This window comes from Rhyacophila brunnea, unplaced genomic scaffold (genome assembly GCF_057557595.1).
Source record: "Rhyacophila brunnea isolate RB1 unplaced genomic scaffold, BYU_Rbru_1.0 scaffold_9, whole genome shotgun sequence".
NCBI lineage: Eukaryota > Metazoa > Arthropoda > Insecta > Trichoptera > Rhyacophilidae > Rhyacophila > Rhyacophila brunnea.
In genome coordinates this window covers 43,585,437-43,610,917 of record NW_028233361.1, presented here as the reverse complement: position 1 = coordinate 43,610,917, position 25,481 = coordinate 43,585,437, and the positions used below count along the sequence as shown (strand labels likewise).

General features: G+C 34.5%; 2 protein-coding genes across 3 annotated transcripts; one reads left to right on the top strand and one right to left on the bottom strand.

Moving 5' to 3' along the window:
• Window positions 1–4,285: 4,285 nt before the first annotated feature.
• On the bottom strand, window positions 4,286–9,444 carry LOC147063690 (enoyl-CoA delta isomerase 2-like). Its single transcript, XM_085959865.1, has 3 exons — window positions 8,888–9,444; window positions 7,552–7,641; window positions 4,286–5,508 (listed from the first exon to the last, which is right to left on the bottom strand). Exons 1-3 carry the CDS (start codon window positions 9,269–9,271, stop codon window positions 5,209–5,211), a joined length of 774 nt encoding a protein of 257 aa, XP_085815991.1. The 5' UTR covers window positions 9,272–9,444; the 3' UTR covers window positions 4,286–5,208.
• A 1,146-nt stretch (window positions 9,445–10,590) lies between these two features.
• Ns3 (nucleostemin 3) lies at window positions 10,591–25,030 on the top strand. Of its 2 annotated transcripts, none has more exons than XM_085959837.1 (12): window positions 10,591–10,647; window positions 10,982–11,076; window positions 12,925–13,172; window positions 14,680–14,773; window positions 15,429–15,556; window positions 16,228–16,351; window positions 16,551–17,282; window positions 18,147–18,302; window positions 19,425–19,575; window positions 20,404–20,627; window positions 21,323–21,429; window positions 23,653–25,030. In XM_085959837.1, exons 2-12 carry the CDS (start codon window positions 10,984–10,986, stop codon window positions 23,780–23,782), a joined length of 2,187 nt encoding a protein of 728 aa, XP_085815963.1. In that variant the 5' UTR covers window positions 10,591–10,647; window positions 10,982–10,983; the 3' UTR covers window positions 23,783–25,030. The 2 variants fall into 2 exon arrangements, with proteins under 2 accessions (XP_085815963.1, XP_085815962.1); XM_085959836.1 differs by having other exon boundaries at window positions 10,591–10,722.
• The last annotated feature ends 451 nt before the right edge of the window (window positions 25,031–25,481 follow it).

Genomic DNA, 25,481 nt, shown 5'->3' with positions numbered 1-25,481 from the left:
TTCATGCACTAGTACAGGCGCTATTATTCCCTTTTAGATTTAGATTTACTGCTGACAATATGTATTATCGCGGCCATAACAAGAAACTGCATGTGTAAAGACATGTAATCGTTCAAGTTGCAAGATTGCATGCATGTATCAAAAAAAGTTCAGTAGCTTCTGAGTTTTCACACGACAGTTGGAATTTGTGCGATCTGCGCCTGCACAGTAGAACGATAGTGGCGAACCTGCCGGAAAAAATACGAACTACACCACGCAAAGCTTTTTGATGCATAAAATTTTTCACAACCAGTCAAATAGCACCATAAAATATGACGACAACGTGTCTGAATGAGTTTGGCGAGACAGTCAGCACTTTTACGTGTAAACAGTTGTTATCGTTATAGTTGAATGAACACACTGTTTGTGCCAGTAAATCCATGCACTATAATAATGTAAAAAATATCGTCAACAATTTTAACAAGAATGCATAAAATGCACTCGGAAGCAATCTAATTTTTATTGTCGCAAAAGTTTAATGTATTTTGTTCATATTGATTGATGACAATAAGTACCTACTTCAATCCCTTATGAAACCGTTATTGGATGAAAATGCATTTTGAAATAAATTCCTATTGAAATTACAAGTGCTGAAAAACCTTCTCTATACATACAAAATATGTGAAATTAAATTAGATATTAAGGCCTAATTGGAATTACTAAATTATTTGCAATGTCATTTACTTCATTCATTGGTCATTTAAAACATGAAACATTATACCAAAACCAAAACATTCATTAATAAAAATGTAAGTATAACTGCCTGTGAAACGATATTTATTTGTACATCGGGCGATAGTGAGTCTCTGGACGTGTTACAAAGGGTAAAAAAAAAATACAAAATTGTTACTTTTAAAGTATGTTTATTACATAAAATATTCTTTCAAACAAATAAACCTATTGTGATGTAAATAATTTGTGTATTTAACATTATTAAATTTATTCTTATTTAATATTTTTCTTATAGCCAGAAACAAAGTAAAAACAAAAAAAAAGATCTTTTAAAAACACTGGAGTCATTAAAATTTATTGTTTTTGTGTCCAATGGTAAAATAACACATTTTTGCGTAATATATTGTAATCTTGTCATACAAAAATTATCGTAAGATAATATCGTCACTGTTCTGGCAGAAAACACTAATTCGAAAAAATGACATATTGAGTTAGTACCAAAATGTTTCTTATTTCAAACCGTCTGGAAACTTTCTTAATAAATAAACAGTCTTTATTTTAAAGTCATCCTTTTTATGATTATTTAATAAACTCACATGGTTGACCATTATTTCAAACATTTTAACAACTTCAAAGTCAAATTACTCAAAACTAGTATTCTCCAGTTAGTGTGTTCTGCCAGAACAGAGACGATATTATTACATGCTTGATAGTTTTTCCTATATATTATTACATACCTCCATATTTGAGACATTTGGACAATGTCAGTGACTATGTAAATTGCTATTTTTTGCTAGTAAGGGGAATATATGGGCCTACACAGAGTCGAGCTTATATATATATATATATTTTTTTTCCGACCATGTCCGATCCTAATAGGATCATATGGGCCTCCACAGAGTAGAGGTTTGTATCAACAGATTTTGTTTTTTATGAGAAATGGATGTCAGCCACTTGCTCAACCTATTAGGTCCATACCCTGACTCACACACAAATTGAAAAACAATATGTGTACATGTCAGACCCAGGATTCGAACCTGGGACCCACGGCGTGATAGTCCAACGCTTAAGCCGCGCGGCTACCGTGGGTGTAGCTTATATTACAGACTTATTTATTAGGAATAGTTATTAGCCATCATCAAATTTGATGTGTGCACTTGTAATGTCGTTGGTCCCAGGTTTTATATCCCCTGTCTGTTTAAAATGATTCCATGACATAACAGAACATGACAAAACAGAACATAACAGTGACAAAACAGAACATTTTGTGTCATGTTCTGTACCTATGAATCTCAGGATTGGTAAACATAATCCCGAGACTTTCGGGATTGATGTTTTTTATCAATTCTTATGGAAAATAAACTTTTAATAACATGTAACAACATTAGAAATAAACTGAGCTTGAATGAAGTTTGATTTATTATTATTTGTGTTGGCAATTCATTTTATGTTTTTACATAAATTAATAAAAATGAGAAAGATTGGAAAAAAAACAATGCTTTGCACTTTCAACTATTTTAAATCTCGATTAGCCATTCATTAAGTCTTTACTATCAGAAACAGCAAACTCATGTATAGATGTAAACACTAAACACAGTATTGATTCTATGAAATTTTATAAATGAAAACCGTTTAGATTTATTAATAGTTTAACATAAATTAAAAGTTCCACATATTATGTATGATGCAGGTAACATCCGTGAAGTGAATTTGAGAAATAGAATAAATTAATAACGTTTCAGTTATTTACACCTAAACTGTCTTTTTTTATATAAAGTAAATCATTACGCACTTCCAGGAAATGCTATTCTGGTACCCACTGATTACAGGAGGAATCACCATATAATAAATAACCATTTTTTGCTGCTTTACGCAATCGTCACATCAGAAAAATAATAAATCCGTTTATTTAAATGAGTTTAGAGAACGAAAAATATTAAATAGAAAAAGTAGAGCTCGTTTAAGGCGAGACATAATGTTTTAATGGATATAAAATCATAACATCCAGGGAAGTTAACGCATGAATTTATTATCTCTCTTTTTAAAATAATAACAATTGAAATTTGAAAATATGACGATTCAACAAAAAATCACTCCTTTATTTTATTTATTTCAATCAGTTCTAAGATCGCATTTCAACGGGACACCCACAGATATTTCACTAAAATATTTTGCCCATTAAAAATGAATAAACAATCAAAATTTCACATTCACAAGAAAGATGGTGATATCAATTCAATATGGAAATATTATTTGACATCAGTTGATGGAGCTGGAGGAAGTACCAAAGGGCTGCACACACATTTGTTTTCAATAGACAAGATGAAAATTTATGGCTGATAATAATATTAACAATAAATGTCTTAAATAGTATAAATTATACTAGATTTATTTTTGACCGATTTTATCAATGTTATTAGTATGTAAAAAAAATTAATATTAACTATCGAAAAAAAAATGCCAATCCCGGGATTGTCAAATTGTAATCCAGAAATCCCGGGATCAAAATTTTGGCTCGGGATTGGATTATGTAGTATGGACGTATTAAGTTGAGAAGTGGCTAACATCCATTTCTCGTAAAAACAAAAAGGTACAAGTCGGTTATGGGGAAGCCAGCGGCAAACACATTTTGAAAATAGCCGATATACTGGATTATTTGTTAGGTTCCGTTAGTTTAGGTTAGGTTAAGTTAGGTTAGGTTAAGTTAGGTTAGGTTTTCACTCTTGAATTTATGAATTTTGCCAAAATCGGCTATGACAAATTAGCGCGGTTCCCGTCTGGCTTCCCCATAACCAACTTGTACCAACAAAAATCTGTTAATACAACCTACACTCTGTTGAAGTTGCATAATCCACTTAGGATTGAACATGGTAAAAAAAATTGTCAAATCTATTAAGTCATGGCTATGGGTCGAACACACATATGTAATTAGGCCAGATACAGGATCGACTCGTACCCACTGGCTTCGGAGACCTTGCGTTATTGACATTTCATCAAGATTCCACTGTACTTGCGCAATGACATTTATTTATTAAACAAAGTACAACATTAACATATGACTCTCGTTTTATCAGGGTAGATTAGAAAGACTATCCTTTCGATATTCTCGGTTTCTTAGTTAACACACAACATGAATGAAAATTCATTCATGAAATAACATCCCACAATTTTCACATTAATTGTCAAAATTTTGTTCTCAGCCAAGTCTTGCAACATCACATTTTCTATAAGCTCCCCCCAACCTTTGCGTCACAAATAATCACATTACATCATACCCCTTTGTCCTCTTAAGGTGTGACATTATATATGGACAACCGCTTATCACAATATTCAAACTCAATTTCACTACCAGTGTTAAAACGCATACAGACAGCAATCGCGCCAAAAGGAAATGAATCTTCCTAGTACGATAAAAACAATTTATTCTACCTGCTCAGTTAACACGACTCTAGGAAATCTAGTCAATTCTATAAAGCTTAACAGTATGCCTTATAGTGCAATAAAATTAGAAATTAAATAAAAACAATAGCTTTTTACCTCTTTAAAATTAAACAATAATAAATAAAATATAATCCATATCCCAAAAAACTTTAATAAACTAAATAATATGTAAAATCACTGGTATTATTAACGACTTAAAGTTTGTGTTATAAAATATTTTGGCAATCTTTGAAATTACATGCAATGATCATGAAGAAATACAATATAGTAGAACTTCGATGATTATCCCGATTGTACAAAACAAATAATTTCAACAGACAAAAATAGTGGTAGGTATGTAAGTAAATTGAAAATAAAACATTTTGACACGTACCACAAATTTGGCTTTATATTGAATATTTTATGCATTTGTAAAGGAGGCTATCGAAATTCACAGAAACCAAGACAATATATTAATAGGAACGATGGGCTTTGTTTAAAAGTGGTTTCTGGTACTCTCAACAAAATTTAATATTTAATTTTGTATCTCTGGTCACCGTTAAACATTCAATCGACACCCTATTTCAATAAGAATACAACTCAAAATTTCAAGGTTTTAAGTTAATAATATCATTCGATGTAGAAAGGTCTTCTCTTTATAATTTAGCAAAAAAAGGAATCAAAAATCCCTTCAATGTGTCATAAAATCGAATAACCCTTTCTGAGATTAATCACTATTTCAATTATATAATGAAATGTGTGGGTTAATTCCTTATTAAACTGTATAATTTCATTGTGCATTGCTGAATTCCACTAAACTAAATTTAAAAAACATACATTTTCCTCAAAATCAAGGCAAATTATTATGCTATTACACTACTATCTTCTAACAATGTTTTTTGAGTTGTATCCCTATTGAAATATGGTATCGAAATGTACTAAAATGATACGGGACTGCAGAAACTACACGCAGATATCAGGAAAACATGAATTCCGGGCATGTGAAGTCTGGATTCCACTGTATTACTAAGGGATTATTAACAAAAAATTTGTTAAATAGACACTAATCAGAAATTGTTACAATTTGCTTTTTTCTGTCAAAAATCTAGTTACAGCCGTGGCGAATTCTTCCGATTTCCATCTCTCTTCGAGCTCGTTGCATTCTTTGATGTTGGCGAGCATCAGGTGCTCCTTATCGAAATTTTTCAGCATTCTCTTTGAGTGAAGGAGCGAATCTTTGGGCAATGCGGTCAAAGCGAAAATCTTGTCCCAAATTTTGTCCAGCATATCTACGGAAGTGTAGATTTCTGACACCAGACCGTACCTTTGAGCCTCTGCTGATGACATCGTATTGCCGAATAGAAGCATTTCGGTGGCCTATAAATAGAATTCAAGTGATAATTTCCACTCGTCATAAAAGGTTTGTTCCCTGAATCAAACTGGTCCTAACCCGTCAAACGAAACTTTCAGTAAGTATTAAATCCAAATTAATCACAGCTTATTATCATTATATTTGCGCTGGGAGAAATATTCATTGCGACGCTTTCTGTTTCGAGTGTAATGACAGGTTAATTTAGTCATTAGTCAACTCAGAATATTACTCGAAATAGTTATGGAAAGATTGCAATTAACTGAGTAACTGCGGAGCATTTAATTAGCACATTTAAATAACATGCTAATTATATCTAATGGCCCCTTAATCAGGACACAACAGCTGTGGCGTTCGCGCTGCAAGGATTAATAGTTATCTAATTTTTAGGTGGATCAGAAAACTAAATATTTTTTTACACATTTTTTTTGACCATGTTCGATCCTAATAGGATCATATGGGCCTCCACAGAGTGGACGTTTGTATTAACATATTTTATTTTTACGAGAAATGGATGTCAGCCACTTGCTCAACCTATTAGGTCCATACTCTGACTCATACACAAATTGAAAAACAATATGTGTACTTTTACTTGCCAGACCCAGGATTCGAACCTAGGACCCTCGACACTGTAGACCGGCGCTTAAGCCACGCGGCCATTGTGGGTGTTTGTTTATGCGTATGTTTTTATACATAGTTGAATAATATTAATCCTTTCCACGCGGACAGTACACCTGTTGTACACTAATTAATTGGCCATTCGATATAATTAGCATGTTATTTAAATGCGGTAATTAAAAAGTAATCAAATGCTCCGCAGTCAACAAGTTAAAACAGTGGTACAAAAAAATCATAAGATTATTGCTTTCGACTGAAATTTTTGTTATTTTATTTGACATGGATTTAAAAAAACCTTTGAACATTTGATAACTAAACGAAAAACGCTAAAATATTTGTGTGTGACAGAAAAAAGATAGATAAGTATTTTTTGCAAGACACAAAAGAAGGTAGAATTATGCATAACTTTGTATGTAAACTTTTATATTTCTTTGTGGAATTGATTAATAAAACGGCGATCATCATTTGAGTTATAACTTTTCTCCTTCACTCACTTGTGCATTATGGTATACAGTACTCTTTCAATAATCCGCCACCCCAAAACCCAGACAAGTGTCCAATTAGTGAAAGCGGCGGATTATAGTGCATACATACACAATAATATGGTAAAAATTAAAACGGGTATTTTGTAAAAATAGTTTTTTTTTGAGAAATTTGTACTTATTTATAATCAAAATCAAGTATTTACTAAATAATACATATTTATAAATTAAGTTTATTAACTTAATATAGAAAATCACTTGACACAACCAGTGAGGCAGATATTCTTGAATGGCTTATGATTCCTGGCTTTCCCTATGACCAAAAGCTTCAGTTTGTGTGTCCCGGCATAATTATTGTGATGCGGCCCTTGGGCACTTTCCTCCCTGGTACATTACTTTCTTCGCGATGAAAGTACGTTTTACGAAGGAGAAGTTTCCAAAATAAACTTGTCTCATCTGCGTTGTACGCGGCAGACTACTGAATTTGACAATCGAATTATAGAGCTTGATTTTGTGCTTTCAATTAGTAAAAATAACGGCGGATAATAGTAGTTGTCGGATAATCGAGCGGCGGATAACTGAGAGTGTACTGTATTGGTATATTTTATATTTATCTCCCTTTTCCATTCTCACACAAATTTAGTATCTATTCACAGTAATATAGTAATAATTCGATAGAATCTCAGAAACCTAAAAAAGGAAGCTTATTTTTTTAAATAAATATTCCCACTGTAAAATTGGATTCTTCACATGCTGACATTTTGAGCGGACATAAGTATCATGATGTTTAACTTTGTGACAGTAGAGTTGAAAAAATGGTGGAGTGTTTTTCAGACTTGACATACCATATAGATCTTCATGTGAATGCCATCAAAATAATGACACTGAAGATTTTAAAATCACCCAGATGTGGCGGAGCAAATAATAATTTAAAAATATGGAAATGCTTACTTTGCCAGTTCCAAAAAGTTTGGGAAACGTGTACGTTGAACATCCTTCCGGACTTAGACCGAGTTTTATAAAAGGCGTTTGCAGGAATGCCTGAAAAAATATAAACATTTAAGTACTTATTTTAAAAAAAATATTTGACATATAATAATAATATTATTTAAATTCACATTGAATCCATACAACAAAAATAATAGGTACGAATCTAGGAAAAGAAACATCAATTTTTGTTATAATAATATAATTTAAAATAGCAAACAGTAGGCAAATAAAATAAAAATTTCAGGCAGCAGGCGATCTTGAGCTCGAGACCTCCTGATCAGCAACCGGGAATGCAACTATTATGTTATCTCAGCGATCTCGAGAATGACAATTTTTATGCATACAAAGTATTATTATAGATGTAATTGGTTTACATTGTTAATTATTGATATTTATTAACCGGTTATATGCCCTCAGCGAGTTTTCTCACTCGATGAGGCCATGAACGACAGGCCATTCAAATTTCCTGAGGTATCTCGTCCGACTTTACACTCAAATTATTAGCCACTCATATTACGGCGATTTTAGTAAGAGCTTCACTCTACATTCAACGTGTGCCGTTAAGAACCTGTGGCCTGTCAGATACTGGCATAGTGACATTGTGAGGTGAAAAGGTTAAAAGTATTAGTTTGTGTTATTCTTTGTTTGTTCAAAACTTCTGCCCATGCCATATTAATGCGTTACATTTACGCGCGCAACTTCGTCACACGCCAAAAATACACTCTGATCTGTTTTCCTAAACGCGCCTAAAGAAGTATAACTTCAAAAATTGATTAATTGAGGTCTTGAAAAAAATAATTACAAGATAAAAAGAACTTTTTATATACCACGTTTTTAAATTTTCTGTTGAATCATATAAACTTGACAATTCTACGTATTAATAAAAACTTTTTTTTGTACTTGATAGAAATACTGAATTAATATAGGATACTGAAATGTCATTTTGACATTTCATATTGATTTCCATAGTAAAGCAACGTATATATTAATAATTTAGTTGCTGGACCCCCTTAGCAACCAACAATAATAACTTCCCATAAAAAACAGAATTAACTGAAAATGAATTCAATTCTGCTTAAAAATGTCTAAAAGTATTAAAAGAATGCACTGTCGTCGTGTTCTGATATATTCTAAAAGTTTCAAACGTCTAGCTAGTCGGGAAGTTAGTTAACAATCTTCAATCGTCCAATACAAATCTTGGACAAACAAGAAAAAAAATGTACTGGACACACAAGAAAAAATCTGTACCGGACAAACAAGAATACGAGCTAATAAAAACGTGGTAATAATATCATACCTTATCAGAAGCATAGACGATATCACACAGTGCAAGAGTGGTAGCCGCAATCCCAACTGCCGGTCCATTCATAATAGCGATCAGGATCTTCGGAAAGTGAATAAAAGCTTCCACGAACGCCTGAATCATGGCTTTAGCTTCCATAATCGGATTACTTGAAGTGGTGTCGCTTCCAAAGTTTTTGATATCATTGCCACTGCTATAGTAATCCCCTGAACCAGTCAGCACAGCCACGGTAACATTGTCATCATGAGCAGCATCGTTTAAAATATTTGTCAATGAAATATACATGTCACGGTTGATTGCATTCTTCTTTTTTGGTCGGTTAATTGTAATAATTTGAACATTATTTTTAATTGTAACTGAAATTAAAGATTCAGACATTGTTTGACACAGTTTGTTATACAAGAAACAAAAGATGTCTGAACGCTATTTGTATGATTTTGGATAATACAAAGGTTATTTTATTACAGATAAAAACTGAATGCTAACGTGCCTAGATAACCGGTTTTACTTTGACGTTCGGGTTCACAGGTTGAATATTATTGTTTTTATTTGAGCTGTCATTTTAGTGTTTCTATAAACAAAAATATATTCATCGGTGTTTCGGATCATCACATTAAAAAAAAATCGGTGGTGTACAAAGCAATGACATATTAAATGGACGACTCACTTCATACCCGGCGCGCACGAGAAATTGTGCATGAAAGTCATTCACAGATGTATAGGTAGATGTCACGTAACCATTGACGTATCCGTTTCCATTATGCGATACAAGCTTCGAGAATTTATAGTAATATAACCTTTATTGTAATGGCGTATTAGTGTCATGACTCATTGCGTTAGAAACAGATTCTCGGTTACTTACGACTTCTCGGAGATTAGACGCAAGTGAACCCAGCGAATCACAGGCGACTGACTGTCCAATGGTTCCTGTCATTCAATTGCATTGAATAAACATTCATCAATATCTTAAAATGGCATTTTATAAATAATAAATAATACTAACACATGCAAAGTGATATCCCATCTTTCTTGGAGTGTTTAGTAGATTTTTTTACAATTTTTAACTAGGCACATTGGCATTTTGTAACACAATAATAACGGTGGAGTCGAAACCTGACGGTCAGAAATTTTGTATGGGCAGACCCAGCGGTGTCGCCAGACCGCTTGCAAGCAGAATGTTCATTTGAGCGTAGGATACCGATATTAAAATATGAATTTCGCCATCCGGCAGACCCGACACAAAGTGAGTGTCATTTTATTTTCTAGATGCTTCGTCCATATTAATGTCATTGGTACAAAGAGATTGGACTCCTCTCAGTCTAATCTCTTTGGTGGTGTACATAGGTACGCACGTTAGAAGTTATACTTCTTTGGCGTAACAAAACAAAAACCAAACTTGTGATAAACTAGATTCTTTTACTAGCTCTTAATTATCTTGTTTAATTACACACTCAAGAAAAAAGACCGCTTATTGGAACGACGTTAGTTTATTTATATACACTTTAACTTATATTACTAAATTATAAATAATGGTTCTCGTTGTTCTCGGTACCTAAGTACCTACTCTTTAACTCTAGCCTTATAAAATTTTCTTTACTTTTTTATTAATTTTCAATGGAAATGACATTATTTTCATTAGTTTTTGTCTTTGTCTATATGTATTATCTACAGTCTTGTCTCTATGACATGACAACATTGACAACCATATGTATGTGTTTTGGGGTTAGATGTCATTTCATGTCAAAATAATATAAGTTAGTACTTTCATGATCATTTAAAAGCTCAGCGTAATACTTCACATTAATTGCTGCTTGATATATTACGTTAAGGTAATATTGATTTTTCACCCATCATAAGTTAGATGTAATGCTCAAAATTACTACACCGTGCAGAATCCACAATGAAAAATATATTACTTCTAATATTTTCCATGAAACATTTATATTCCCATATATCCCTGTTTCTGCTCTTATGATTCAGTATTATCAATGGTTTTATAATCCTGTAGGGCTGTTTGTTGATTAGATCGATTTGCATGTACTTGATGGATTGTTTTGATTTAAAAACATGCTTGTATTTTCCTTTCAGAAATGGGGAAAAATAAAACAGGCCTAGGGCGCGCTTTGGTGAAAGATCGATTCGGGTCTTCACGTGGGAAAAAAACTGTTGACAATGGATGTATGGTAAGTTTTGTATTTTCACTTGTCAACTGTATCAGCAAACTTCGCCATATTACGTATCTTCCCAGCTTGCGTAATGGACTGTTTTGATATTGAGTCAATGAGCAATGTTCGTTTCATGACAGCATGAATTTTGGTCCTGTTGCCCTAATACTAGTCAAACAGTTGGAACCATGTGTCTTTTTACTGGTTCTCCGTCACCGCTCGCTGTCATCTGTCAGTGAGCGCAGTGTTGCCAACTGAACTATAATTATAGTACATTTTGGTTCGCGTACTATTCGAAAAGTTACATTCTCGTCCGCGTACTATTAAAAAAGTATAGTACGTCAAAAATACCACAATTTTGAAAAATTTTATTAACTGAATTCGCCGGTTTGGTTAGGGGTTCATATATTGCGATGTTTAAAGTTCCGTAAAATGTTCGTACTTCAATCACAGCAAATCGTAATAAACGTGAATCGAGGGACGTAGTAAGTATAATCTAGGTCTATAATATAAGATCTCAGTGTGCGATATTAGTCTATAGACGTAGTTTTGCGTTGTATACTTCTCAAAAAAACCTTCGTGACAGTTAATGACGGCGGCAGGTGTTAGCATTTTTCGTTCGTAAGAGGTGTTATAATAAAGCAGGGCATCGGAGTTTCTCGAATTCTCCGTTATGTTTATGTGACAAACAAATAACTTTCATTTTCTACACGTCCTATAATTTTTACCGAAATACTATAATGGCTTGGACCGCGTACTATAATTCGATGACAAAAAGATAGCTAAAATCAAAAATGGCGACTGACAGATTACGATGACGGAGAACCAGTAAAAAGCACCGGAACCATTAGACCAGTGATCGCCAAACGGTCACTCGCGAGCTACCGGTAGCTTGCGGCGGTTTTTTTGGTAGCTCGCGTAGGATATTTTATCATATTTGTAAATTTGCCTCTCAAATTTTATTATTGGACTCCAAAATGAAATATTTCTCGATCTAACTTTCAATGAAGCTGCGTGGACAATTTGTTTCAGCGCCTTTTATAAATTTTGACATTGAAAAACTATCCAGCTGTATCGTCGAAAATTTTCAATAAGATGGCCCTTCATCATAGATGGAATTGATAGAATTTCAATGTGATTTGTCGCTTAAGAGTGTAGCCTCAATTATACAATCTGTATGACCTTTCAGACAGAAAGAACAGAAAAGTATCCAATTTTAGATCGAATTGCGCTCAAAATGAAGGCATTGTTTTTTTTTTATTAAGGAAACAGTTACATATTGATTACAAAAATTTAAAATATAATAATGAAAAGTTATTGCAACCAGCAAAGTTTTGTTCTACCTACTTATGTGAATCGACGTTTTCCATTATGAAGGTGGTTAAAAGTAAATAAAACAGACTCACAATGTACCTACATCTTAATGATTGCATTTGGATGGGAGTGACCTAGAATTGAAAAAATTGTGGAGGAAAATGAATGCCATTCTTTTTACTTTTACTCACACTTATTTCAAGATAATTTTCAATTATTATTTTGTTGACGATGATAAAAAATTATAAAGAAGGAATATATTAATATTGTATAAGTAGCTCACCATACAATTTTAATTTCTGAAAGTAGCTCACATCCTTATTGAGTTTGGAGACAACTGTATTAGAGAATCCGTTCATAACAATATTGTGCAGCTAACTTCACGTGAGTCAAAAATGACTGTGGGCTCTGTTTGATTTTTAGATGCCTCATCAACAACAAGCATCAACAACAAAATTTCAAACCTCCTTGGGTACCACTATGGCTTTCATTTATAACAGTCTCATCTCCACAGTTTGTCTTCAATGTGTTTGGTTTATTTACTGATTCCAGTTACATACAACGGAAGTTCAAGATGGCTATGATTGGGGCCGTCTTAACCTGCAGTCCGTCACGGAAGAGAGCAGTTTCCAAGAGTTTCTGTCTACCGCCCAATTGGCCGGAACGGAGTTTCAAGCCGAGAAACTCAACTTGCGCTTGATCACACTCGATGCTTCTGATGCAGTCACCACTCCTGAGGCTCGTGCCTCTGCAGAGAAACGGCATGCCGCCGCAAAGCACTTACTACGTGTGCCTAGAAGGTGAATAGTAAATAATTTAGCAAATGGGACGATTTGGTATCGTTATCTAGCATCCAGACGATTGCTATCTTGGCGTTGGTAAATATTAATGAAATGCATGAAGAAATACACATTTCAAGTCCACCATCTGCCACATCTCGACATCTTCATGGTGTAATAAACGAGATACGCCATTTATAGTTGTTCTGGTATGTTGTGAATGTTGTGTACTATCCAGAATTTCTAGTTCGACTTATATATATATTTATACTACTTTGGTCAAACTTAGATGAGAAGAGACTTTCTCTATCACCATATGATGCTGCAAATTTATTAAAAGCAAAATAATTTGCACTTATGAAAATCAGGTCACAATAACTGATCGGTCCAACTGAAGTTTCATCAAGCTTGAGTACCTCTTCTTTTTCAACAGATATTTGGGAATTCTTCCAGCAGCATTCTACAATTTGTCACATCTAGCTTATTTTCTTATCCTATCTGCCATATTTTTGTGAATGACAGTTGGCAACACTAGTCGTTGATGTTCTTCATACACATTGCATACTATCATTCATCCTTGCAGACTCTCATAGTCAAATTATGTAAAGCATAAGCTTCTAATCCAGGGGCTCCGGGTTCGATCCCAATGAGGTCACAATGCATTCATGTGATTTTCTCAAAGCTTCAGTGTTTTTGTGATTGTTTCACTGCTATTACTACATTATTGTCATTGAGCCTCATGGTCTGTTATAGTATTAAAAAAAAGAGTCGCAATATTACATCCAAATAACCAATAATGTTGTGCAATATCAATTGTCAAATGTCATGCTTACGTACGTAATCTAAGAGAAATCCAAAAACTATGGGTAGCGCAACGTGGAATGGAAATGTGCATGTTGTGTATAATGCGAAAAGACCACAGAAGAAACTAATGGATAAGGAGACATGTAATATAGAATACGCCATGTAATAGAGATCGACAAGTTGATGAAATGGCAATGGGCTGAACAAAGTCGACAAATGTAGTCATACAGTGGTACTCTAGGGGCAATAAATGACCATAGTGACGTCCTGAAACCCGTTATATTGATAGACTCGTCAAGTTTGTTGGGCATACTTGGTAGTGAAGAACCAGGAACCGAAAAAATTGGAAGGAAGCGGATCGGCCCTGGCTGATAACCATGATTATACATTATATTGTTTTATTTCTTAATTACAGATGTCAAATACGCCCACGGTGGCCGCGCGGCTTTAGTGTTGGACTATTACGCCATGGGTCCCAGGTTCGAATCCTGGGTCTGGCAAGTACACATATTGTTTTTCAATTTGTGTGTGAATCAGAGTATGGACCTAATAGGTTGAGCAAGTGGCTGACATCCATTTCTCGTAAAAAACAAAATCTGTCAATACAAACCTCTACTCTGTGGAGGCCCATATGATCCTATTAGGATCGGACATGGTCAAAAAAAAAAAAAATAATATGTGTCTCATCATTATATTTTATGAAGCTTTGTTATGAATTTTTTAGGCCTCTCTGGAAAAAAGACATGACTCCCGAGCATCTCCAAGATAATGAGAGGCAAGCATTTTTGGACTGGCGTCGAGACTTGGCTGCTTTACAGGTATATTTTCTATTTCAAACATGTACATAATATTGTAACTCATATCGTTAAAAACACTTCCAAGTGAAATAAAATATAATGTAAAAATATCACAGCTCACGCCGAAAGTGAAAAATAAAAAAATATTCTTGGGTGCGCTCGAACCCACAAACTTTCCATTTACGGTTGAATTCTCTACAACTGAGCTATATTCTTAGGCTAAGATTGGCCCCCACGATGGCCGCGCGGTTTAAGCGTCGGACTATAGCGTCGTGGGTCCCAGGTTCGAATCCTGGGTCTGGCAAGTACACATATTGTTTTTAAATTTGTGTATGAGTCAGAGTATGGACCTAATAGGTTGAGCAAATGGCTGAAATCCATTTCTCGTAAAAATAAAATCTGTTAATACAAAACCTCCACTCCGTGGAGGCCTATATGATCCTATTAGGATCGGACATGGTCGAAAGAAGATTGGCGAAAATATCTCCTGTTTTACTGTATCCTAAAATAATTTTTTTTTTGAATTTACAAAGCTTAGTACGTATGTCTAAAAATAGTATTTTACTTGTGGCTCGCTGTTCATTTTATATTCCTAATGTGGCCCATCATCCAAAAAGTTTGCCCAGGCCTGATCTATAGTAACGTGTAATGTTTTGAATGTGTGTTCATTTACCAGGAGAAAGAAGGACTCCTGTTGACGCCTTATGAGAAAAATTTGGAGTTTTGGAGACAGCTATGGCGTGTGCTGGAAAAGTCGCAGCTTTTCGTCCAGGTTTTGGATGCACGAAATCCGCTACTATTCAGGTATACATAATGAATATATCCTGCCTGGTATATGTACCAAGGTTTTTCTTTATACAGTACCGTCTTATATCAAAAGATGACCACTGAATCACATCAGTTCTGTAATATTTTGAATGTTGATCCAAATTTTCAAGCCACTTATCAAGCAGATGGAGCCTTTATACCTATATTATGAAAGCTGAATTGTTAAATTGACTGTACGTTATTTCGCATTGCATATTCATTTGTCTATAGCAAATTTGCACTCGTGGTCTGAAATTTATTTATAATGGCCGGACTAAGATAAAAACAGCGTTGTATTAGTACCTATTGCAAGAAATTTTTTATACAATGGACTATCATTATTTAGATGAAAAATCACATAAAATCATGGAAGTCAGTAACGAAAGCAAGGCGTCGATAACAGACTGCCAGTTTATTTTTCACAAACAATGGTAGAACACAAAATGTCACATTGGCGCATGTGTAGAAGCTGTTTTTTTCTTAGTTTCGGCTAGCCACATGATGTCATTGTCCTGGCATGGCCTGTGCGTGCACAAGAGAGTTGCAACTGGTTTTGATTTATGACCATATCCCAATTGAGACAATTTTCTATGTGCGATCGGGCTAACAGTTTCTGTTTCTTTTTCTTTTATAGTAGTTTAATTTCTTTGTTCAATATTTTATTTTAGGTGTGAGGATTTAGAAGCGTACGCTCGTGAGATTGGTGTCAAAGCTTCTCTTCTTCTTCTAAATAAAGCTGATCTTCTCAGCGAATCTCAGAGGATAGCCTGGGCTGAATATTTCGACAAACAGGTATTTATAGCTGTTTTTTGTCGGCCATCTTGGTATTTCATGGGCTTCCAATTGCAAAGTGTCTATTCATAATGTTCATATTTTTATACAAAAGTATATAGTACGCAAGTAAGTACATAGAATAGTCTAATAGAATTATTAATAATGATTAATGACTTCTGAAATTTTATCAATTTCTTGTGCTTTTTTTTTACTTCAGGGGATCAAAGTAGCGTTCTTCTCTGCCACGCTTGCAGAAGAGATTGCCAAAGCGGAAAAGAAACGATTGCAAGACGAGGAAGACCGAGACAGCGACTATGAAGAAGCTTCAGAATCAGATCCAGAAGACGATGATGACGACGACTCAAACATCACCGTTATTGAAGCTCAAAAACCACCTGAAGATTCTGACGTTTCAAATATTACACCCAACGGTTCGCTGAATGAAATTATAAATGACATCGGTAAACTGGACGATGCAGTTGAAAAGACAGCCGATAAATTAAAAATGATTGAAATTAAGTTGCAAAAAGTAGTCGATATTCTTCCGTCAGAGATCAAAATTAAAATACGAGAGCAGCAAATTTTGGACATAAAAAAAAGAAATGACATTTCAGTGCCGGATGAGAATAATGATTTAGAAAGTGAAGATTGTCAGAGTGATATTAAAGAAGATGATACCAAATTGAGTAATGAAAAGGCTGTTAGATTCACAAGTGATACTGTCGAACCTTCAACTAGTAATGTTGATATTACCAATGAAGCTAGTAGTTCAAATATCAATTGGGGTGATAAAAACAGTTCAGTAATTTTGACTCGAGAGGAACTTATTGAACTGCTGAAGAGTGCACGTACCTCCGATAACACGGAGGCCCGTCTGTCTGTCGGAATGGTTGGATACCCTAACGTCGGTAAATCTAGTACAATTAATGCCCTGATGGAAGCTAAAAAGGTACTTGTCTTTTGTTACTGCTACAGTGAAACTTTTCAAATTCAAATACTCATTCGAAGTTTTCAATGGTTTCATTAGAATTATGCCAAACTAAGATAATTACCTTAGTTTGTACCTATGGGTTTTTTGCACACAGTGTTGCTATATTGAACATGTGGAATTTGCAGTAGCAGTGGTTGGGTTTTCGCCTAGTCACTGTTAGCGACTACCGATCACCGTACATACACCTATCGATCACTCCTAAGCGCCTGGCCAGTTAACGTGGCAACTTGGAACTATAGATACATGGATTAAATATGTAAATGCGGTCTATGGTAGCCACCGGTTACGACACAAATTGATGTTATTTCAATTAGAGGTTTTGCCATCAGATGGTGTCAGTGTATAATGTTTAATTGAATTATTTTTTATTCAAGACTGAATGTAGGTACACAAAATTTAAGAATGTAACATTCTATTTATTGAAAATACATAATTTAAAAAATCTATTGAAATATAAAGAGCACTAAATAAATATTATTGTAATCTCAAGAATGCATACATCATCAAGTTTTCATTATCCAAGTGAATGCTCTATGCCCTTTTCTTTTGACCTTATTACGATTCATGTGACTTAAATCTCATATACCCGCTTTGAAGTATTACCGTCTTCACCAAGTTGAAGCGGCCGGGCTTGTAATTAAATCGAAGTACCTAATTGGTTACTAACACGATTTATAGACAGTGTTATGCCTTGAGTCAAACTTATTTATGGTGTTTATATTCTTGTAAACTATTATTATTTTATTCAATATTGAATAGATGGCGCCGTCGTGTCTTTATATCAAGATTAATTACAAAAATAATGTTCTTAACCATTTTTAGGTCTCGGTAAGTGCAACACCCGGAAAGACGAAACATTTCCAAACTCTGTTTCTGTCTGACGAATTAATGTTGTGTGATTGCCCCGGATTGGTGTTGCCATCGTTTGTTTGCACCAAAGCCGAGATGGTTGTTCACGGGATTCTTCCCATTGATCAGGTAAATATAATGTAAATAGTTATGGGTACAGTAAAACCTCGTTAATAAGAACACGGATAATTCGAAATTCGCCGTAATTCGAAATTTTCGCAAAAAAAAAAGTCCCTTGAACATTATTTTCATATAAAACCATACCTTTAATTCGAATTTCGTGATTCGAAATGATTTCAGAGTCCTGGCATACAAAAATATTCAATAAATCGTAATAAAGTACACTGTTTCATGAGCCAGTCATTGAAAATTGAGACAGATTTTTCTTGAAACATCATAAATTACTTATTTTAAGAAGGTGCTATAAATAATCCTGACATTTTATGATCCATTAACACACACGGAATCGGAAATTTCGTAGGCACATCGATGATCGTAACTGAAATTAATGAAAATCAAAAATTTTTTTCAAAATTTTAATATTTTCTCCCCATACATTTCTTAACGAAGTTTTGCTGTGTGTTTGAGACACTATTTATTATAACAAACACATATCGTCGCTATAGGATTGGTTTTCCGAATATCCGTTTTTGTTGAAATCGACCTTTTAATGCAGAATGTTTTTTTGTATTTAACTGGACGAGAACCATCCATTTCTTTAAATTACTTTGTAATCGTAATGAATACATCATTCATATGCTGTAAAAATAACAATTTAAATATCTCCATGTATTTAAATATAGGATTATGAAATTTGTTTTTCGTCTCCTGAACATTTGGTCTATTCGGGAAACCAATCCTACAGCGACGATATGACTAACAAAGTTTAATATGCACTATTTATGGCAGATCTTAACAGCCTACCTCCACCCTGCACTACTGGTAGGTAGGCTGTTAAGATCTGATATATTTTTTTTTTTTTTTTCAATTAAACCCTACCTTACGAAACCATAATAGTTTTGGTATATTTTGGGCGATACGACAAAATTGTGCACACTTTTTGATGAAGATTTGTCCCTGCATGAAAATAATGAAAAAAAGTATGTTACACTGTTATGTATTTAAAAAACCGTATATCGTGTATTTGATCGTCGTATGTTTTGGTCCTCGCTGAGGATTTCAGATCATTCCGCGACTGATAGGCTTAACCAAAATGAAATACTCATCTATACTATTTGTGTTTGTTGATAGATGCGAGAATACATGGAATCGGTGGGATTATTGGTTGAAGGCTTGGGAGGAAGGACATCAGCAGAACGGAGATTAGGACTTCTTCTTCCACCCGCACCGGCTGATCATCCCGATCAGTTGCCTCCTAGAGATCTCCTTCTTGCGTATGCCTGTTAGTCCAACTTCTCCTGTACCTATTACATTTCTGTCAATTACTCTTATTATCGTGTCATCAAGAAATAGCTTCTTGGCCTAGATTAGGAAGACTTTTAATCATTATTGAAACATGGCGGCTTTTTATAACTACCATATTTGTTTTCACTTTTCGATATGAATGGCATTTGTGTTTGACATACAGATTTGTGATTGTTCATCAAAATTCACATTCAGCTGAATTTCCGTGGATTTAATATCTGAATAATTAGGATTCAGTTCCGTATTGGAAAGCCATTTGACGATTCTTTTAGCCAATCGTTAAGAGCATACTTCAGTGAAATGGCAAATAATTTTCAACTATAGGTACGACGAAATTTCGGACTCACTGCCAATCGGGGAGCGAAAGTTGAGCTGTGAAAATGTCAATTTGTTTTGTGATTGCGTCGGGGGAATTAATTCTTAAATCGTGTAAAAATGACTAAAAAACGTTACCCATTTACTTGAAAAAGAAAACATATCAATGAATATATTATTATTGTTACTAATAGAACAATAAACATAGCATTAAATGGACGCATGTTGAATTTTTACAGCCCTATCCGAATAATCTTCTCTTATAAACTTTGCACCATTTTGTTAAATTTCCGGAATCCACCCCATAGCTACCATCCAAACTACAAGATGCCAAGTCAAGAGCTTCATCCTTGGACTTATCAACAACTACACATATTTGTAATAATTGATACAATTAAAGTCAGTTTTCCTCGCAAGTTAGGAACAGGGTGACGATATGCTCTGTTTAAGAATGAAGATGCTTATCTACTTTTCTATTGTGCGATTGCAGATAGCCGAGGAATGATGAGTGGAGGCGGCGTACCAGATTGTGCCCGAGCCGCTCGATCGATTCTTCGGTTGGCTGCTGCCGGCCAGCTTCCCCTGGCCATCCCCCCGCCCGGATATGATGCCGACACCTTCAGGGCGGATTCGTATCCTCCCCTGCCAGAGCTGAAGGCACAGGATGCTTCTCAAAGGAGGGAAATGACCCCTCAGGAAAAGCGGGCGCTCAAGGTATAATATAAATATTTATGTTTTATTAAATTTGTACTGCTTTATACATCGAGTGCGCTGATCATCGCACTGCTCTAACAATGTTTGAAAATGATTGACATTTTTCCAATAATTTTTAAGCCAAACAGAACATATTAATAAATAAAATTCTGACAGGCTATTCCCCAATACACTACATTTTGATGCCGGGTTTTGAATGTTTGAGTGTCCTACGAAAACGAACAACATATTATAGACGTGCACTAGTGTGTGTTACAACTTTCAAATACACCAATATTGAATGAGCGTCAGCTCATAATCCGAGTGGAGTTGTCAGAACGAAGGACAATCGTATCGTTGATTTTATCCCATATTCTTGCACACTCGAGATCGGTTGCCTGTTACTACACATCCGTTAGGTATTTCAGTTCCCATTATTTCTGAGTTCCCTGAAGCCAAACATTTTTTTTAAATTCATTAGGTTATTGTCCACTTGTAGAACTTTATTTATGACAAAACAACTTGATACAACGATTTAATTGTAAATATGAATGTATTAATTAATTTGTGCTTCAAACTTTGTTTTAAAATCTAACATGATTATTTTGTGTCAATTTGTCTGAGATATTCAGAAGAAGCATTCGGCTAATTTTTAGCGATATTATAACTGTATCATGCACGTCAAAAATGTTGTATAATGAAACTGTTATTTTAAGACTGGAGAAACTACTGAGGACCTTGACAACGCATTCTTCGTAGGGCGGAATCAAGGAGCTCATGCAAAAGGAGTGACCGGGAAATACTATGGACTACCTAATGCCCGGTAAGGTTTCATGATTCTTCCCAGCTAATGATAAACCATCCACATCCTCATAACGCTGTAATGTAATCACATTGACTTGAAGAACTGTCAGACCGAATTGCAATTTTCTTGGAGCATCCATAGTATGTAGCCAAGCCGGCTGTAATAACAAGCTGCAATTAAACTCTTAAGACTTGTTATTCCATGTTCGCCCGTTAGGTAAAACCATCGTCATCTATACTATAGTCAGGCCACAGCACTAAATTGCGAATTCTGATGAATTCCTAGATATTACTTTGAATGCAATGCGATAACCTGATTTTCAATTGCATATTAATTGTTCACATTAATTAACATAATATTACTATTTTTTCAAATATGAATTAGTTTTCATTTTCTATGCAGTTTATCATATTGCATTTGAAGTATAACTAATAACTAGCACTACGATCGAAATTCACAGCTTCATGCCGCGGTCCGGCTGTAGAAGGACTTAGAGCCTCCGCACACATAACGCGATAACAGCTCGGCTACTAGTGGACGCGTCCTGCTGTGGTATAATTATTTAATGGGTTTCATTGAACGCTCCCCACACTGCCCACGGCCGCTGCCGGTGAGTCAACCCAGTCGTTTGTGACCGCCACTGGTGGACACCACTAGTGGCTCAACCCGACCGCTAATGGCTGCCACTAGTGGTCACGTTCGGTGGCTATGTGTGTGGTGGGGCTTAAGTAAAACATATGGACACTCCACGGCGCCTCCAAGAAATCTTGTTTTTTGCCAGTCTTCGTAACATTTTCCCAGATCATGCTATTTATGGTATTTAGCAGCCTTCATGGACGTTGGAATCCAGTTGGTTTGAAGAATAGATAGGCCAGGGTAAAACTCTTTTGAGGTATCCTTAGTATGTGACCCGAGCCAGGTCCAATATCGCTTTACTCTTAATGTGACGAGAGGCTGAATGGTCCGCTCTCTTATCTCCTCCTAATACACCCAGTATCCGTCGCAAGCATCTATTCTCGAAGGTCAGGATATGATTATACTGAGCCTTTGTTAGGTGCCATGACTTGATACCGTCAAGCAACAGTCAGAAGCATTGAAAAGGCAGTATTTGGTGTTAATCGAATACAGATCTCAAGACATTTTAAAATGAGTTGAACGTTGTTTCTGCGATTCCCATTCAGGGCCATCTCCCATGATATGCACCCCAGGGTATTTAAAATTGTTGACACTCTTTTGCCCATCGCTAATCCAGGGGAAATCTGGATCAGAACATGTGCTATTGCACAATACATTGGTTTTCTTTGCGTCGATTTTCATACTAATGCGAGACGATTTATCATGCAGCCTGTCAATTGTCTTTTGAATGCCCTCGATGCAGTTGTCGAATAAATAGTAGTGTCATCGGCGTAGTCCAGGTTGTGCGGCTATGCTTTGGGTCAGGTGATATTGACCAAGGACACAGCCCTGTCTAACTCTGGCCATATGTACGTCAAACGTACATTATATCACAACATCATATCGTCACCGTTCAGGCAAAAGTCACCAACCCTGAAAATGGCAGTTTTGAGTTGAGTATGTCACCCGAAGCGTAAAATTATGTTCTTTAAGATGCAAAACTCACCTCGGTACATTAGTTAGTAAAATTTTGCTTAAATCCGAATTATTTGTTTTTCACTAAATGACTTTCGATAAAATCTTAACAAGCAAAAGTCATTATAGGTGAATAGACATTATTGACTCTATAAAAAAAAAATCCTTCGTTATAAATATACAAGCAAAAGTCACTATACTATGGATGGTGAGTTTTACTGATGCTTCTTTTGGCTAACATTGTTCAGATTATTAACAAGCAAAAGTCACCAAACCATAATTTGAGCTACCTTGCCTCCTTTAAAACCTTCCAGATGTTTTAATTAGCATCAGAAAGTAAAAGTACCTTAAAGAAATTATTAAGAAGACATGAGAAAATAATTTAATGTAGATAAAACCTTAAAAACATTAAAATCTGATTTTTCCTGCATTTTCAAACTTTCAAATTGCGATATCTCAAAACTATGTTTTTAGGGTTGGTGACTTTTGCCTGAACGGTGACGATATACAACCACACTAAAAATATCGGATTGTCATCAAGTATTGTAATAGAAAAATTAATTTATGACTCCCTCAGTTAGATGTAGTCCGAGCCCATTTCGACAAAACCTTTATTCAGTAATAAACTATGTTTATTATTGTCTCTTTCAGAATGGTGAATGGTTCGACAGTAGATGGAGCCATGATTGCCGGCAAACCTTGGAAACAAATCAACAAACATTCGAATAAAAATAAAAAGGAAAAACTACGGAGGGTCTATGCCCATCTCGATTTGCATTGATTAGCAATATCAACATATTCCTAATTTTGATGAGAATAAAAAACAAAATATTATATAAAGATTTTTTACATACATACCTATTTATGTACCTGTGTGTTATGGACAGAGTGATTAATTAGGACATTATGCATAATACCCAGGCGGAGTGATGAATATTTGTCATTTTTTTATTTTGATCCAAAGTATGGCATAATTTTTTTACAATTGAACACAAATTTTTCGACATTTAACACAGTAACTATTTTCCCTCTTTAGTTAACCTTTCTGTAGATGTTGCTATATTAAAAAAAAATATACATTGAACACTTTGGTGAAATAAAACATTTGGTTATTATGTTTCTATATATTTTTTTGGCTATAAGTAGATTTATAAAAAAAAATGAAATGATGCATACTGCCAAATTAATCACTTGCTCCAAATCAGATACACTGTGGGCAACATTGCATTTATTTTAATAAAGTGTATGTAAATAAATAAACACAACAATTCTTGAAAATATTAAATATTGAAAAGCATCAGAAACATACCTATCAGACCAGTGATGCACACACCGCGGCCCAAAATGGCATTTGTTGTGGCCCAAAATAACAAGTACTTTATCACCAAATTTTTCATTGTAATAAAAATGTACTGTGTCTCGTATAGTATAATATACTTATTATCATTATTTTTCACTATTCAATACTTTTACCCACTGCGGCCCGTAAAAAATTAGAAAATGCATAAATTGGCCCTTCAATAGGTTGCGCACCACTGTATTAGACAAATAATCCTGGAATAAATCATCTCACTTACTTGCCGGGTGAGTGCTCTTAAACAATTAAGTTACCGGCCCAAGTGTCCTTGCGAATAATTCATAATAACCACTATCTGAGTTTTTAAATTCCATAATGAAATAACTGTCATAGTAATTTATTTCCACCAAGGTGACATTGCAAACTTGATTTGTAGATGGTGTCAGGAGTCATTAAAATCATAATTATTTAGCTTGTTTGATATTATGTAGTCTTTTTTCATCTCAATACTTACTGTTTAAACTTCTATAAAATATCGACAATTGCTTTATTAACGAATATGTATTGTCGTAAAAATAGTGAAAGGCGTTTTCGTCTATAGTATATTTTATTGAGGATTTTATTCTAACAACTATGCTACATATTATTTAGTTACAAAAATATGTTTGTAATGTAATGACATAGGTATTTTATTGAAAATAAAAATAACAATATTTTGTTTATGGTCATATCAATTTGTTTTTATTTATAAAATATAATACCATAGAGATAATTAATTTGCTTAAAGGTTTGTTTATTTTAAATGTATTATTATAATTGTTACAATGACATCTGAGCAAACCTCGCATATATATGTGTTGATGGATATCAAACGCCGTAAAGTCCACATATTGAAAAAAATGACTTTTGATATACGTTTAATAGAGTATGCAAATCTCCACATTATGGTATACTGCAAACCCCCATAAGTAAGCTAAAGGTGAACGATGGCACCTATCATTTTCCTTAATTTCTAAACAATTATAACATAAAATGGATGTAGAAGTGGATTTTGTGGATCCAGACAAAGCCAGAAAGAGGTCGAGCACCGAAGCTAAGAAGAAAAATCCTTGTAGCCATCGTGGGTATTAGATTCAATTATCTTACAATATCTCACATGTTACAACCATTTGTATTACAAGAT